Source organism: Amblyraja radiata, chromosome 12 (assembly GCF_010909765.2).
Source record: "Amblyraja radiata isolate CabotCenter1 chromosome 12, sAmbRad1.1.pri, whole genome shotgun sequence".
Lineage (NCBI taxonomy): Eukaryota > Metazoa > Chordata > Chondrichthyes > Rajiformes > Rajidae > Amblyraja > Amblyraja radiata.
In genome coordinates this window covers 35180571-35198103 of record NC_045967.1, presented here as the reverse complement: position 1 = coordinate 35198103, position 17533 = coordinate 35180571, and the positions used below count along the sequence as shown (strand labels likewise).

Sequence of the window (17533 nt, the reverse complement as noted above, 5' to 3'; positions counted from 1 at the left end):
CAGCACAGTTAACATACCATGTTAACATATTAATTTTAAGCATTCCTATTCAAAGTATTTAATGGAGAAAAATTGAGAATGGTCAAATCTGATTACTACTCAGTGACACCCGCCACCTGTCTTGAGTGAAAATGCAATTAGATTTAATCAATATACCCCTTGATGGAAAAGCCAATCCACATTCAAGGCAGGGATTGCCGCTGTGATGCTCATCTTGTCGGTACAATTTAATCAAAATAGTCAAAGTTGTACTGAAAGGTTATAGAATTTTAAATAGAAATTATTCTGTTCCATGCATAATTTCAAAGATGCTTTTTGCTCTTTAAAAACATTATTGTGATGGAAACCACTCCTACAAGACTATCCATATCCTTTGCGTATGTCATTACCATTAGGATTGATACATTTCAGGTGACTATGAAAAATTAAGCTGGTTTCTTTGGGTGTAATTATTAAAGGTTTTAATAACTTCAATAACACCATTTAATTTACTAGAAATCTAACTACACCTCAATATCAATATTAAATGGTTCTCTCTTTTTTAAAATCAATTTTAGTCGATTAAGATCTAGTTATTCACAAGTGATGATTAATATAGATTTAAAATGTTGTGAAAACCCCATTTTCAGTTCCATTAATCAGACTCTAATCCCTTTTTAAACTTTCTGTCCTATTCTGGAGACTTCAGTAACCTCTTCTGCACTCTCCTTCCCTTTAACTTCATCTGTACATTTCCATAAAAATATCCATTCTGTTCTGTGCAAAGAATTCCACAGATTCACCACCCTCTGACTAAAGAAATTCCTCCTCATCTCCTTCTTAAAGAAACGTCCTTTAATTCTGAGGCTATGACCTCTAATCCTCGACTTTCCGACAAGTGGAAACATCCTCTCCACATCCACTGTATTTAAGTCTATCACTATTCAGTAAGTTTCAATGAGGTCCCCCCCCTCACCCTTCTAAACTCCAGCGAGTACAGGGTACTCCAGCGAGATGTCCTGAACTAGAGTACCAGGCAGGTAACACAGCCTTTGAGGCTCTCGATCCCTGTGACAGAGAATAGTGCTTGCTCATCATTCCTACACTCGTCTGCACAGGGAGCAAGAATCTAAGACCTGCTTGACAACCCAAGGACAGAATCTCCTGTAACACTGCTGTTAACTCTATCACCTTGCCTGCCTCACTTGCAGTCACACCCTCATCCTGACCACAGAGCAAATTGGAAGCAGTTACTCTAACAAGTGTGACTCCCTCCAGAAATACAGCGTCTAGGTAATTCTCCCTGTCTCTGATGTGCAGCAGCATTTGACTCCGGGTCGTCAGCTTTGAGCCCAGGTTCCGCGATCGACCAACACTTGCTACAGATGTGTTCACCAGGGATCCACCATGGGATCCACCAGCTCTCACATTGTGCAGCTGCAGCACAATGCTTGATCCTGCACGCCTCCTTTATGTGTGTCCAACAGGTCCTATTTACACGTCCCTCTTACTGTTGCTCTGCTCTGGGCTGGACAGGTCTCTTGTCCTCAGCCTTCACTCTGAAGCCTCTTGAGCCAAAGCCTCAAGTTGTACTTTTCCTCAACAGGCCGCTCCGTAATACCTTGCCTTCTTTTTATTTGCTACGCTGCCTCTTGCTCAGCCAATCGGACGTCTGCTTCAATTTACATCCCACCTCCTCAATCAGCAACACGCTGAACTATATTAAAAAATACACTTCTTCCCCCCCCAATTTTTTTATAACTTGATTTTTTCTAGCAATACAGCTGCTCTCCCACTGAAGGTAGAAAATGGTCTCTCACCCATTCTGTAATTGACTTCCCCTTTATTTACTACTATGTCTCATGTTGAGCCAGTTGAATGCCTGCTTCAACCTTTATTCCACCTCCTAAATCATTGAATTAATTTGAATACCGTATTTCCCGGCAATGAAGACACTTTTTTTTACCCTAAAATAAGGCCGGAAAATTTACCTGCATCTTGGATGCCGAAGATTAGATTGTTAGCTAAGAAAGATAGACTTGGCTATCCCTCAGTACAGCAGCTGTAAAGGAACAGCACCGCTGGGGGGGGGGGGGGGGGGGGGGTTCCTTCCACAGCGTGTGGGGAGTCTGGCCCGTGTCAGCAGGTCTGGGCCGCCAGGGGTAAAGTTGCGGGGAGGGCAGGAGCGTTGAGAAGTAGGGGGTCGGGGATCATGCCAGCAACTCACTCTGTCGCTCGGGTGGCTGCGAGAGGTCGCCGGGACCAGACAGCTATTCCCGGGGCTCGCAAGCGACCTGGGCGCTACAGCCAGTCCCGGGGCTCGCAGACGACCTGGGAACTGCAGCCAGTCTCAGGGACGCGAGGGATCTGGGAACTGCAGCCAGTCCCGGTGCACGCAGGTGATCTGGAAACTGCAGAAAACTATTGATTCTGTCTACACGTCTAAACCAAACCCTTGATCCTGTCCCGCCAACCTTTTTTTCAAAATTTAGCAACTCAAAATGGGGGTGCGTCTTCGATGCTGGTGCGTCTTCATTGCCGGGAAATACGGTACTTTATTGTCATGTCACCATATAGGGCGGTTATAAAGTTCAGCAAAACACTGTTAATAATGCCACCTAATTGAACTACCTGAGATATTAGATGTTTAGTAGCATTTGCATGAGTTTGAGTAAAGAGTTCAGAAAATAATTAAATAGAAAATGCCAAAAATAGTCAACAGACCAAATAACATCTGTGGAGGGAGAAACCATTAATCTTTCGGATAAACTTTTTTGAGAATCGGGAAATGTTAGTGATAAAACATGTTAGTTTGAAAATGCATGAAATGGTGGGGAGAAGAGATATCAAATGAGAAGGCATTGATAGGATAAGGTGAAATGATAAAATGAGGGAAAGAGTGTAATGAAAGATTGCAGAATAACAAAAGGCAAGTGTGATTATCTGAAAGTATTCAAGGAACTAAGAGTGCCGGAGGTGTGAAATGTATAAGCTGCAATTTCTGAATTGGCCCACTCGAGGGGGGGTGTGGCAGAGAAGGGAGGGGTTGTGGGGGAGGTGGAGGGGTTGTGTGGGGGAGAGGGGGGTGTGGTGGAAAGGTGGGGGGGGTTGTGGTCGCCGCAGACGCAGCCTGCACTCTGCTCACCCCACACCTTTAGCTTTTGGCCTCACAGTGGCCCCCGGTCCAGCTCTGACTTCACTCAATGGCTCCCCGTTCCACTCAGCTGCTCTCCGCTCGTCATGCTGGTTTCCGCAGAAGCTGCTCTCTCCGCACGCTGCTCTCTCTCCGCACGCTGCTCTGTCTCTCTCCGCACGCTGCTCTGTCTCTCTCCGCACACTGCTCTGTCTCTCTCTCCGCACGCTGCGCTCTGTCTCACTCTCCGCACGCTGCGCGCTCTCTCTCTCTCTCTGCACGTTGCGCTCTCCGCCAGCTGCGTTCTGTCTCTCTCTGCACGCTGCGTTCTGTCTCTCCGCACGCTGCGCTCTCTATCTCTCACACTGCGCTCTCCCTTCGCACTCGCTCAACACACTCTGCTCACTTGGCTCCAGCTTTTTTCTCCAGACAGCGGGTGCCGGAAGGGGCGGATTAATTTTTTTTTTAAACCTTCATAACTTTTGTACTATTCCACCGATCGGAACAAACTTGTTGCACTTGCAGCACAGGAGAATGGCGACTAAGGTGGTGAAAACTCATAGTGCTATCGGGTACCGTTTTTGCTCAAATGTAAAAACAACGTAAATCGGAAGAGGACAAGATGAGGGTTTTATAAGTATACTGGACCAAGTGGGACCCGATGGGTCCCATTCCCTCAACGCGCTGTTGCAGGGGGGAGAGGGGGCGGCCTGCGGCATCACACAAACACTAACTACCCCCCGCACACACAGAGAGGTGGAGGGCGGGGGGGAGTGGGGTGAGAGGGGAGGAAAGTGAGTGGAGGGGAGGAAAGCGAGGGGGAGAGGAGAAGGGGAGGGGAAGAGAGAGAAGAGGGGAGAGAGGAGAGGGGGAGATGGAGGAGGGGGAGAGGAGGGTGCGAAAAGCGATCTGGGTGCGAAAAGCGAGCGGGTTGCGAAAAGCGAGCGGGCTGCGAGCGAGCGGGCAACGCCACTCGCAGCGCATGAACACAACGTGCAGCCATTGTGACGTCATCAGCCAAAGCCAGCTGAATTTCAAATTTATTTGATATTTTTGAACATTTTGATTAATAACTGGAGAAATAACGCATGAATTTTTCAGATACGGCGATTTTTGACTTCATGGGATAAATCTCAACAGGAATATGTAAAAGGTTTATCATTAGAGCATCGTCTTTTCGAGCAGTATGATCACACGCACGCACGCGCACGCACACATGCAAGATCAGAGTTTTATAAGTATGTAGATAGATAGATTTCTTGCTCTTGCTGTCCTGCTTTTTGTTTGAATTAAATGTTGGAGGAGAGACCCAAGATTGTCTGTACTCCAGCATAATTCAACATTCCTGAGCAGACAGAGAAAAGGAAAATTAGAGCATGAAAAAAAATTGGAAACTCGTTTACAACTTCCTCAATGATATATTAAAGTTTGGAGATGAGGGAGTATATATTGTTTTAAAATCTGGTAGATATTTGAAAGCAAAAAATCAATAAATAGTTGTAATCTAAATAGGTTAAATATATGTGAAGAACTTAATATTGATTCAAAGCAATATGAAAAATTGCAGGGTGTTGGAATATGGCCAATGGTCTGATTGGATTTGTTTGATTTACTCTTCTCAGTGGCAGCTCCCTTATGATTGACATTTAATCTTCTAAAGATCTAGAAATACCATCAAATATTTTTGCAGTTAAGATTTTCACATACGAGGAAACATTGTTGATGAATAAGCCTATACACCATAAGCTTCATGGAGCATGCAAAATCTTTTTTTCTCTATTTATTATACACAGCGGGCTTCAATTAGCTTTGAACTGACTTGAACCAATTATATGCACACATTTTAAGTAATTGCAGTGAGTGTTGTCATAATTTATTCATTAGCAAAGGAGCAGTCATCTGTAATTTCAGAATACAACATGCAAAGTCCATTTATTACATGAACGCACGGCTTTCGTTTTGCATCTACTAACAGGTTTCCCCAAGTTTCAGACCTTAGAGTTTCAGCAAAGTAATATGCTCATCTTTAATGTGCTGTGAAGATAGACTTATGTACAGTTATATTCTTCTGACATATGAACTAGCTTTCATGTCTTTTCGGAGTTAAACATCAGGAAAATGTATTGCATATAGCAGTTGGCAAATAAACAAAAACAGACAATCCTGGAAGCATTACTATGACATGAGTTAAGAGGTTTTTAGATAAAGAAATGTAATCCAGAGGGACTTGTAAGTAAGAAAAAAGAGAATTTAAAACTATAATGGGAGCTGTTTGTGATACACCTGATGATAGGCATACCTAAGAGTTTATTAATTCTGAGATTAAAGAGGCATCTGGTGAAAGTGGTTATTGTGTTGAACAGGAAGAACAAAGTATGTTAAGGATAATGTTTAGAACAATGATTTCAGAAACAAACAAAAAATGAATCACTCTAAACTATTAAGAAATAATGAGCCAGTTATAGTTGAACTAACATTAATGAAACAATGATATTATGAATTAATTTAATGTTAGAAACGCGTCTAGACTTAATGTATCCTTGTGTTTTGCTCCCTCTTACTCAAAGGACTCCATTGAATGTGTTCACATTTGTCTTGCATAAGCAAGCATGTTTCAAAGATTGCGATGACCACATTTTGAATATTTAGCAACTGCTTGTGGTTGGTTCCACAGCATTTATGACAGGACTTCACCACACTCCCGAAAAAACACTCGTCTGAACTCTTGTTACAGAAGACATTAATAGATGAACCAAGGAAGATATTCAAGTATGGTCTCAAAGCTTCCTTGAAAAATTGCAGACCCGTCACTAATACCTGGAAATACCTGACTTGTAATTGCTCAAAATTGAGTCATTTGGCATGTGCTGACAACACACAACAGTATAAGTGACAGTCTAAAGCATACCTTGTACACTACACACCCACTCACCTCTTAAGGAATCCACTGCCCTCTGTGTGCAAGGGTTTATGAATCTATCAAATTAAAGAGGAAACAAGTCATCTACAATCCTGATGGACCACCAATGTAATTTGGATACCATTTCCATCTCTGTTCAAAACCTGAGATCTAAACTAGAATAACCCACAGTTAATGTTCCCACCTTGCTGCAGTCTCAACCACCAGAGATGAAACTATGAAAAGGAAGGTAGCCACAAAGTACTGTAAAGGTGATTTATCCAAGATTAGATTAGAGATATAGCATGGAAACAGGTCCTTTGGCCCACTGAGACCACTGACTATCAATCGTCGGTTCACATTATTTCTATGTTATCCCACTTTCTATCAACTCCTAGCACATTAGGACAATTTACAGAGGCCAATTAACATACAAACCTGCATATCTATAGGAGCACCTAGGGGAAACCCATGTGGTCACAATGACATATTGAAACAATTGAAGCTTTGCAATTCACGAAGAGCTCAAAATTCTGACACGAGCCTCAGGAATTACATGTCTCTGAAGCCTGGTAATGCTGGAAGACCTAATCCTCAATGTGGAAGATTAAGTCCCTTCTCCTGCCACATGGAGCATAGGTGACCATGCTTATGTTGTGAAATGTGACATAGGTTAAATGTAACCACCTGCAGTGATTCTGAAAATGAGAATTTGAAGTTTCAGGGACTGTGACCTCCAGGCAGAGAGCAGTAAAGACATATGTGCATGGCTATCGGCCTACAGTGCCCTCCATAATGTTTGGGACAAAGACCCATCATTTATTTATTTGCCTCTGTCCTCCACAATTTGAGATTAGTAATAGAAAAATGCACGCGGTTAAAGTGCACGTTGTCAGATTTTAATAAAGTCCATTAAAACATTAGTAAGTCATGAGGGCTATTTTAACAAAAGAATGTACATTTTGACGTATATCTAATTGAAGTTTCTTGGATAAAAATAATATAATGAATATAATTGTGAGTGTGTATGTTGAGTGAGACTGCCGCAGATGTCCGGATCCTGAACCAGCCTAATTAATGGGTCGGGGCAGTTCCTGTAGGTTTCCCCGTTTACTGAACCCCACTGACTGGCAGTGTGCAGAGTGGGGGTCACTGCTGTAGTGGGACTGGGGCAGTGCCAGGCTGGGGGGGATAGACCTGTAAGGCATCTTCCAGTCGCTTTAAGAGTAAAACGTCTTATTTCTGATGTAAATGTCACATCCTGACCAAGAATCGAATGCCCTTATGTTTACTCGATGAGTATTCATTTTAAGTTACAATGAGCCTATATTTATGTTAGAGACCCCCCCCCCCATGGTTGAAATTAAATTAATTAAAATCCATACCGATTAATTTTACATAAATTCAGACTTTAGATCTTACCTTTCAGTTCTAGTTGCTTCACAATGTTTCACTGGTCCCATGACTGTGAGCTCCCTGCCTAGCTAGCTTGAAACGAAGCGCGTGATTGGTCAATTGGCGTCCGATCCAATGTCAAACGTGCTTTCATAGGACAATTACTACTCGGAAAATTTGAGGTTTTTCGCATATTTAAAAAGTATATGCAGATTTTGTTCTTGACAAGTTTTATGTATGATTTATATATTATTTTTACATAATATGTTAAAAATATAGGTAGATACGTGATTTGGGTCACGAAATGAAACAAAAAAACACCTCGGCCCACAGCTTATAAGTGAGCCAGTACCTTCAGCGTTTTTCGTTATAGAGAGAATTCTTCTGTCATCAGCTGAGAATTCTTCTGGCATCAGTTCAGGTCTTCCTTGGCCTCCCAGTCCCTTTGCGATTAGTAAGCGCACCAGTGCTCTCTTTTTAATGATGTTCCAAACAGTTGATTTTGGTAAGCCCAAGGTTTGGCTGATGTCTCCAACAGTTTTATTCTTGTTTCTCAGTCTCATAATGGATTCTTTGACTTTCATTGGCACAACTTTGGTCCTCATGTTGAGAAACAGCAATAAAAGTTTCCAAAGATGATGGAAAAACTGGAGGAAAGACTAGGTGCTGAGAGCTCTCTAATACCTGCAGTAAGGAAGCATTTAAACACACCTGAGCAATTACAAACATTTGTGAAGCCATGTGTCTCAAACATTATGGTGCCGTGAAATGGGAGGACTATGTATAAACACAGCTGTAATTTCTACATGGTGAAACCAAAATGTATAAAGATACTCTTTAATAAAATCTGACAATGTGCATTTTAACCACATGTGATTTTTTCTATTACATATCTCAAATTGTGGAGTACAGAGGTAAATAAATAAATGATGGGTCTGTGTCCCAAGTATTATGGAGGGCACTGTATCTGCAAAGTGACATAAACCTTTGTGATGATTTGTTTCATATGAGAAACTTTGCACCTCTGATGTGTATGAGTACTTGTCAACCAGTGAAAACAATCTGTCGAGAACTCTGCAGCAGTTTCCCCATTTCAATTAAAGAGGTCTTTTCAATGGAATTTCAGAACAGCTATGTACTATGGAGACCTTATTCTCTGTGGCTGCCAAACAAGTGTCATTGGCTGGACCTGCAGGCTCAGATTTATAGCACTGAAAATGCATTGCATGAGAAAATAAGAATCTCAGTCAAATTTATGGTGCGTTCTGGATTGAAAGCATGTTTCATAGTAGGATGATGCAATCTTTTTTATGCAGTAAAACTTAATATCAGTTAATAAGATTCTAACCTTTTCAAATCTTCCTTCATATCGTTTGGATGGATGACAACAAGCTGGTCAAACTGTTACCAGTTATACTACAAATAATATCTTCAGAAAATAATTTGATAAAATATGGAATTATTACATATACCTGAATAGGAGCAAGAACATGACACATAAAAGCATTGTTGTATAGAGATGAGAAATAACCTAAAACAAAAGGAAAATTATAATATAAAAATGACCACCTATTTTAGTGTCATCAGTAAACTTACTAATCATACCTTGTACATTATCATCCAAATCATTCCTATAGATGACAAACAGCAATGGACCCAGCACCAATCCCTGAGGCTCACCACTGGTCATGGGCCTCCAGGCTGAAGAACAACCTTCCACCACCACCACTTCCTATTATGAAGCCAATTTTGTTGCAATCCACATTGAGAAAATTAAAATTCCCTACATGACAACCCTATTGGTCTTGATAAGACAATTGGTCTTTGCAATTTCCTGGCATATTTGGTATTTTAATTCCCGTTGACTACTTGTGGGTTCATAGTACAATCCCAACAAGACCTTCTTCCCCTTTTTATTTCTCAGCTCCTACAGTGCCCTCCATAATGTTTGGGATAAAGACCTTTCATTTATTTATTTGCCTCTGTACTTCACAATTTGAGATTTGTAATAGAAACAATCCCACGTGGTTAAAGTGCACATTGTCAAATTTCAGTAAAGGCCATTTTTATACATTTTGGTTTCACCATGATGGGTCTGTCCCAAACATTAAGGAGGGCATTGTATATAGTATCACTGGATGATCCTTCAGTAACTCTTGAATTCCACATAATGTGCCACCACTATTATCCTTTTTATCTTTTTTTCTATTTCATCTTTTTATCTATTTTATCCTTTTGTTATTTTATGTTGCACGGTGAGCCAGATGCAACGAAACTTCGTTCAGACTTGCATTTGTTGGTGTATTTTTGAATGACAATAAAGTCTTTCATTGATTGATTGATTGAGTAATGTCATCTTGAATTACTGCTATGATCTTATCCTTAATTAATAAAACAACTTCCCCTCATCTGTTAACCCTTCCTCTTTTAACCCAACCTCTATCTTGCCTGTAGCACCTTCACCCTGGAACATTGACCTGACAGTCTTATCCTTCCCTTAGCCAGGTTTTTGCAATGGCAGTAATGTCACATTTGCATGAAAATCCACTTCTCAGTTCATCCGCCTTACCTGTCAGGCCTCTAGTTATGAAATAATTACAGTTTTATCCATCCATCTTTCCTCGGTCCCTGCCATGCTTCTGTCGGTCCGGACAGAATACTGAACTTGCTATCAATGCCTTCTCCCAATGCATCCCACAGGTGCAGTCCTCGGGGACTGTGGAAGTGTCGCTGACTTTGCACATCCTGCAGGAGGGGGGCCTTAACTGCCCTCTCTACTACATTAAGACCAAGGAAGAGTCGCACAAAAAAAAAACAGACTTTACCTTGCCTTCCCGTCACCCTCTGCTCAGCCTCCTCACCGAAGCCTCACAAGCCAAAGCCTCAGCACTTGCCCCCCAACACGGCTGCTCCCAATGGACCTCTATGATAATGTCTGGGTTCCTTTTATTCGCCTCTAGGAGCAGTCACTCCAGGATGCTAATTAAAATTACCAATGGAATATTAGGCTTTATAACTAGAACGCTAGCATATAAGTTGGAGGAAGAAAAGCTCTAGAATATTATGTATTATCATATTATAGACACCTTGTCTTAGAGAGGATGAATTGTCCTTACAAGTGGTTGTTTGTTCAGTGAAATGTGACCAAGGTCCATGAGTTTATTTTTGTGGACAGATTACATATATTTGAATCTTATTCCCTGGAATATTGTGATCAAAGGTTTTTTTTTTCCACGGCAAAGATATAAAATAATATGGAATTAAGATATTCAAATGGTTTGAAGAATGACGCCATCTTCTTGACTGGTGCCATAGTTAACGGTTAAATGGTCTGCTACTGTCATTATAAAACAATTACCATGCTGGCCAGTATGAGTAGAAAGAAGAAACAAATGGAAAAGAATAACGAGCCTCTTTCAAAGAAAGGAAAATAAAAAAATATTTGACATATTATGCATACAATGTCAAATGAAACATCATTAAATGGAAATAGAAAAAATATTATGAGGCCATTATAGCAATAGCTGCTAACGCTAGCAAAAAAAACAAATGTGTTGGGAGCTGTGCCTTAAAAAAGTGAAACAGAATTGCTAAACAGCTGCAAGCCAAGATCAAAGATTATTTATTTTTTTACGAATCAAAAAGGTCCAACTGTGAGAAATGCTGCAACAGGATGCAAGGAATAAATACAGAGGGATTTCTGTGTTCCTGATTGAACCTGCTTCATGGTTGGTTTCATGAACTGCTTCATGAACTTGGTCTATTATTTTCACAAGTTATAGTAATAGAATTAGCCCATTCGCCCATCGAGTCTACTCCATTTAATCTTGGCTGATTTCTGCCACCTAATCCCATTTTCCTGCCTTCTCCCCATAACCCTTGACACCCGTTCTAATCAAGAATATGTCTTTCTCTGCCTTAAAAAAAATCTACTGACTTGGCCTCCACAGCCCTCTGTGGCAATGTTCCACAGGCTTAATTTTAAAAAAAAATTTAGAAGATATTCAGGAAAGTATCTCCACCTCCCCACCTTCAAATACAGCAAAATGACCCACAGTATTTTTGTGTGTACCCTCTTTAAGTTGTTAAATGATCATGCTTAGCTGTATGTTTACCTGCACGTTGGCCTGCGATCATCAAAGGCGCTTTCCCCTGATGTCAAAGAAACCTATCGAAGGATTTAGTGGGAGTCTGTAGGATCTCGACCCGAAATGTCACCCAATCCTTCTCTCCAGAGGTGCAGCCTTTCCCACTGAGTTACTCCACCATTTTGCGTCTATAATGTCTATTTAATAGTCTCTGATTAGTTTGGAATATAATCATCCAATAATCTTAAATGTCTTCAAATTTATAGAAATGTAATCATCAAAAATTTGCAACAAGCGATGTAATTAACATCGCAAAATACTTAATTCAAAGTATCATGTTTTTTTGATAATATGTGCTTGTGGAATGTGTAGGAAGAGCAGCGGTATGAGAAATAGACGTGAGATTAATTGACCAGCCACTTTTGCTGTTCCTATGCTGGTGGATTAGGGCGACTGCACGTGTTTATTCATCTGAGATTCTCATCGCAGTGGAAGGAGTGGGTTGAAAGGGTGCCGACAGTAAAAATGCCATTGATTAATTTGATCTAGGAACGTAGCCAGTTTTTAGGGCATGGATTTTCTGCAGAATTAGTTTCTGCCACCACCTTGAACCTGTTCACTGCCAAGTTTGATTTTTGCTATTGGCCATGACCCGAGCATACTCGGGGGTAGCACTGAACAGATTAAACCAAAATGAAATTGTAGCATTTTAAGTTTTAAATTCCATTATTGTGTGTCTTCGATTTCATATTGGTCGCATTATATGTGGATGGATTTAAGAACATAGCATTTTTTTCTCTCTCATCATCATTTTAAAATTATTTATTTTACCACCATTGCAGAACTTGCATCTCAGGCTGAAGCACTTAAAGAAGAGAATGACAGTCTGCGTTGTCAGCTTGATGCCTACAGAAATGAGGTAGATTTACTAAAACATGAGCAGGGTAAGCTCTATAACACAGAAGAAGAGGCCACAAAGGACCAACAATTAAAACTACTGCAACAGACATTGCAAGGGATGCAGCAGGTACTGATAGCTCCTTTACTTTTGTTTTAAATAATCATTCAATGCAAGACAATTTTGTTGATTATTGTTTTAGATATCAAAAGTTTATTTTAAAGAAAATACATTACTCTAGCTTCCTCACTACTGACACTCATCACTTTAGGCTTAATCCAGAGCTCTCCAGTAAAATCACACCAATAGAAAAGATGGAGCTGGATAGTTATTCCTATTTTTGAATTGAACTATGAATGAGCAGTAGACACAAGGAACTGTAGATGTTAGGTTGTGATTGAAGTATTTGCAGAAACTTAAAGCATTGTGAAACCATATGCATTTGTTTTTAAGTGCCCTTCACCGTATAGAGTAAAAAAAGATTACAAACAGCCAATTCTGAAGATGTTATGATCTGAGTACTGGTGCTAAATAATTGATATGGATTGAAGCAGCAATTATATTGCTGCTGAGAAACGTATAGCTGTAACATTTATTAAAAAATAATGAATATCAGCTGTGGAGCTCAGCAACGATATTGTAGTATGTGTTAGATACTTGTAAAAGCAATCTAAAATCCATCACCAGTCATTTCTGTTCACAATGGAATCAAATTTATAGCCACGGGCAAAATACCACTATCCTAATAGCTCATAAATATTGAACATATCCTGCTGAAGAATCCTTTTATTCCTAAAGGCTTAAAAAAGTGTTCTTAGTTTTAGATCGAACAAATTATCGTTTATCTGCCTGTCATACATTGAGCTGGACTGACCTTGAGCTTCACATCCAACCACAGAGGTCGCAATGCACTTAGCCTTTTCTGGCTGTGACCTATATCAGCCTCTATGTTCAATAAAGCAGTTATTCCACAAAGCAAAGTGAACTATGCAGAGCAAATGTGGAAACTGAGGCCCAACCTAGTACCCCACTCAAAGGCTTTCTGCGAGCTCAGTATTGAAATAATTAACTCGACAAAATAATCCAAATAATAATTCATTTAAAACTCTCCACATGTAAATTAATAACAATTAAAATAAGTTTTGAAAATTATAAAACTTCCATTCTTATCTTCTAAATGAATATTAGCAGACCTATTGAAATGAACAGGGCCCTTATAGATGTCCCCTGTACTTAGATGATGACTAACTGCTGCTGGAGTTAAGTGTGAGAAGGAACTGCAGGTGCTGGTTTAAACCAAAGATAGACACCAAAAGCTGAAATAACTCAGCGAGACAGGCAGCATCTCTGGAGAGAAGGAACGGGTGACGTTTCGGGTCGAGACCCTTCTTCAGACTGGTTAGAGATAAGGGAAATGAGAGATGTAGATGGTGATGTGGAGAGATAAAGAACAATGAATGAAAGATATGCAAAAAACTAACCATGATAAAGGAAACAGGCCATTGTAAGCTGTTTGTAGGGTGAAAATGAGAAGCCAGTTCGACTTGGGTGAGGGAGGGATAGAGACAGAGGGAATGCCGGGGCTACCTGAAGTGAGAGAAATTAATATTCATAGCACTGGGCTGTAAGCTGCCCTAGCGAAATATGAGGTGCTGTTCCTCCAATTTGTGTTTAGCCTCACTCTGACAATGGAGGAAACCGAGGACAGAACGGTCTGTGTAGGAATGGGAAGGAGAATTGAAGTGTCCAGCAGCCGGGAGATCAGGTTGGTTTACGGGCTGAGCGAAGGTGTTCCGCGAAACGATCGCCCAGTCTGTGTTTGGTCTCGCCGATGTATAAGAGTCCACATCTTGAACAAAGGATACAGTAGATGGTGGAGGAGGTGCAAGTGAACCTCTGCCTAACCTAAATGGACTGTTGTGGTCCCTGGACAGAGTTGAGGGAGGAGGTATAGCAACATGTATTGCATCTTCTGCGGTTATAGGGGAAGGTACCTGGGGAGGGAGTGGTTTGGGTGGGAAGGGTTGGGTTAATCAGGGAGTTGCCCAGGAACGGTCTCTTCAGAAGGCAGAAAGGGATAGAGATGGGAAAATGTGGCTAGTGGTGGGATCCCGTTGGAGGTGCGGAAATTTCGGAGGATTTTGTGTTGTATGCGATGGCTGATGGGGTAGAAGGTAAGGACTAGGGGGACTCTGTTGAGACTAGGGGGAGCAAGAGCGGAGCTGCGGGGTACCGAGGGGACATGACCCGTTCCCGAAAGAATGAGGACACCTCGGATGTTCTAGTAGGAACACCTCATCTTGAGCGCAGATACGGCGTAGACGGAGAAATTGGGAGAAGGGGATAGAATCTTTGCAGGAAGCAGGGTGGGAAGAAGTGTAGTCAAGATAGTTGTGGGAGTCAGTGGATTTGTAATAAACACCAGTCAATATTCTATTTATTATGATGGAGTCTGTGAGATCAAGAAAGGAGAGGGAAGTGTCGGAGATGGTCCAAGTAAATTTGAGTGCAGGATGAAAATTGGTGGTGAAGTTGATGAAGTCCATGATTTCTACATGGGTGCAGGAGGTAGCAATCATCAATGTAACGGAGATAGAGTTCGGGGTAGGGCCGGTGTACAGGAATTGTTCAACGTACCCTACAAAGAGGCAGGCATAGCTGGGGCCCATGCGGGTGCCCATAGCCACGCCTTGGACTTGGAGGAAGTGGGAGGAGTCAAAGGAGAAGTTGGTGAGGGTGCGGACCAGCTCCTCTAGGCGGAGTAGAGTGTTAGTAGCGGGAAATTGGATGGTTATGCGGTCGAGGAAGAAACGGAGGGCTTTAAGGCCTTCCTGGTGGGGGATGGAGGTGTAGAGTGACTGAACATCCATAGTAAAGATGAGGGAGTTGCGGCTCGGAAAGCAGAAGTCATTAAAGCGACGAAGGGCATGCAAGGTATCTTGGACATAGATCGGGAGAGATTGGACCAGGGGGGATAGGATGGAGTCGAGGTATGTGGAAATCATTTCCGTGGGACAGGAGCAATGGGTCTGCCAGGGCAGTTGTGTTTGTTGATTTTGCGGAGAAGGTAAAAACGGGCTATGCGGGGCTGCGTAAAGATATGGTTGAAGGCTGTGAAAGGCAGACAGCCAGAAGTGATGAAATCAGTAATGGTGTTTGCAATTAAGGCCTGGTCATCTGTGGTATCATGGTCCAAAAATAATTAGGAGGAGGTGTCTGAGAGTTGTCGCGTGGCCTCAGCCCGGTAGAGGTCAGCGCTCCAGACTACCACGGCACCTCCCTTGTTGGCGGGTTTGATTATAATGTTAGGGTTGCTGCAGAGTGAGCGGATTGCGGTACGTTCAGAGGGGGTGAGAAGGGTGAGGGGAGTGGAAAAGTTGAGACTGTTGATGTCACGCCGGCAGTAGAGGTCTAGAGAGGGTAGAAGTCTGTTCTGGGGAATCCAAGAGCAGGGGGACCAGTGGAGACGAGAGAAGGGGTCATCACTGGGTGGTGAGGACTCTTTCCCATGGAAAACGAGACGATGGAAGAAGTCTACATCGTGGCGGAGCCGGAACTCATTGAGGTGGGGGCGGAGGGGAACGAAAGTGAGGCCCTCTATTGAGGACAGACCGTTCCGTATCAGAAAGGGGGAGGTCAGGGGAGATGCTGAAGAATGACAAGGGTGGGGGTTGGTGTCAGAGGAGGGTCGGGGAGTGGACAAAGGCCGAGGCGAGATTTGGTGGGGAGATGGTGGGTGTTCAGAGAGGAGGGGGGGCGTGAAGACTATTGTATGGGTGGGGTGTGGTCGGGATAACCTGGTTAAAAGAGGAGGAAAGGGAAGACGCATCACTACTGAGGTGCCTTGTAGGAGGGGGGGAGCAGTAGGACCCAGCAGTCAGACCACGTGCTGTTGGAGTCTGCATCATGGAGGTTGTGGGTCTGGTGCTGAGCCTGGAACTCAGGTGAGGCGAGAGCTCCAGCCCGCTGAAGGTAAGTGTTGAGCCCAGGAACAGAGCAAGGAGCCAAATACATTATTACAACTATGTGATGACTTACATATCCACCAATGGGCATGTCTTCACCACTATAGAAAATTAATGCTCACAAATTAGTAATAGTTATTGAAATAAAAATATATAATATATAAAATGGTAATAAGAGAATACTAGTATAACTTGGCTTCATGCCCAATGGATTTATTATGAGCTGAAGGGCCTGTTCATATAACCATATAACAATTACAGCACGGAAACAATTATTTTCGAACAATTATTTTCCCTTAGTCCCACCTGCCTGCACTCATACCATAACCCTCCATTCCCTTCTCATCCATATGCCTATCCAATTTATTTTTAAATGATACCAACGAACTTGCCTCCACCACTTCCACTGGAAGCTCATTCCACACCGCTACCACTCTCTGAGTAAAGAAGTTCCCCCTCATGTTACCCCTAAACTTCTGTCCCTTAATTCTGAAGTCATGTCCTCTTGTTTGAATCTTCCCTATTCTCAAAGGGAAAAGCTTGTCCACATCAACTCTGTCTATCCCTCATCATTTTAAAGACCTCTATCAAGTCCCCCCTTAACCTTCTGTGCTCCAGAGAATAAAGACCTAACTTATTCAACCTTTCTCTGTAACTTAGTTGTTGAAACCCAGGCAACATTCTAGTAAATCTCCTCTGTACTCTCTCTATTTTGTTGACATCCTTCCTATAATTGGGCGACCAAAATTGTACACCATACTCCAGATTTGGTCTCACCAATGCCTTGTACAATTTTAACATTACCTCCCAGCTTCTATACTCAATGCTCTGATTTATAAAGGCTAGCATACCAAAAGCTTTCTTTACCACCCTATCTATGAGATTCCACCTTCAAGGAACTATGCACGGTTATTCCCAGATCCCTCTGTTCAACTGCATTCTTCAATTCCCTACCATTTACCATGTACGTCCTATTTTGATTTGTCCTGCCAAGGTGTAGCACCTCACATTTATCAGCATTAAACTCCATCTGCCATCTTTCAGCCCATTCTTCCAAATGGCCTAAATCACTCTGTAGACTTTGGAAATCCTCTTCATTAGAAACATAGAAACATAGAAATTAGGTGCAGGAGTAGGCCATTCGGCCCTTCGAGCCTGCACCGCCATTCAATATGA

General features: G+C 42.0%; 1 protein-coding gene across 6 annotated transcripts in view; it reads left to right on the top strand.

Moving 5' to 3' along the window:
- enox2 (ecto-NOX disulfide-thiol exchanger 2) overlaps positions 1-17533 on the top strand; it is a 187982-nt gene that overhangs the window by 151421 nt on the left and 19028 nt on the right. For all 6 annotated transcript variants that reach the window (XM_033030501.1, XM_033030502.1, XM_033030505.1 and 3 more), the window contains one exon: positions 12337-12521. In XM_033030501.1, coding sequence (XP_032886392.1) covers positions 12337-12521 — 185 coding nt within the window. The remainder of the gene's footprint in view (positions 1-12336; positions 12522-17533) is intronic.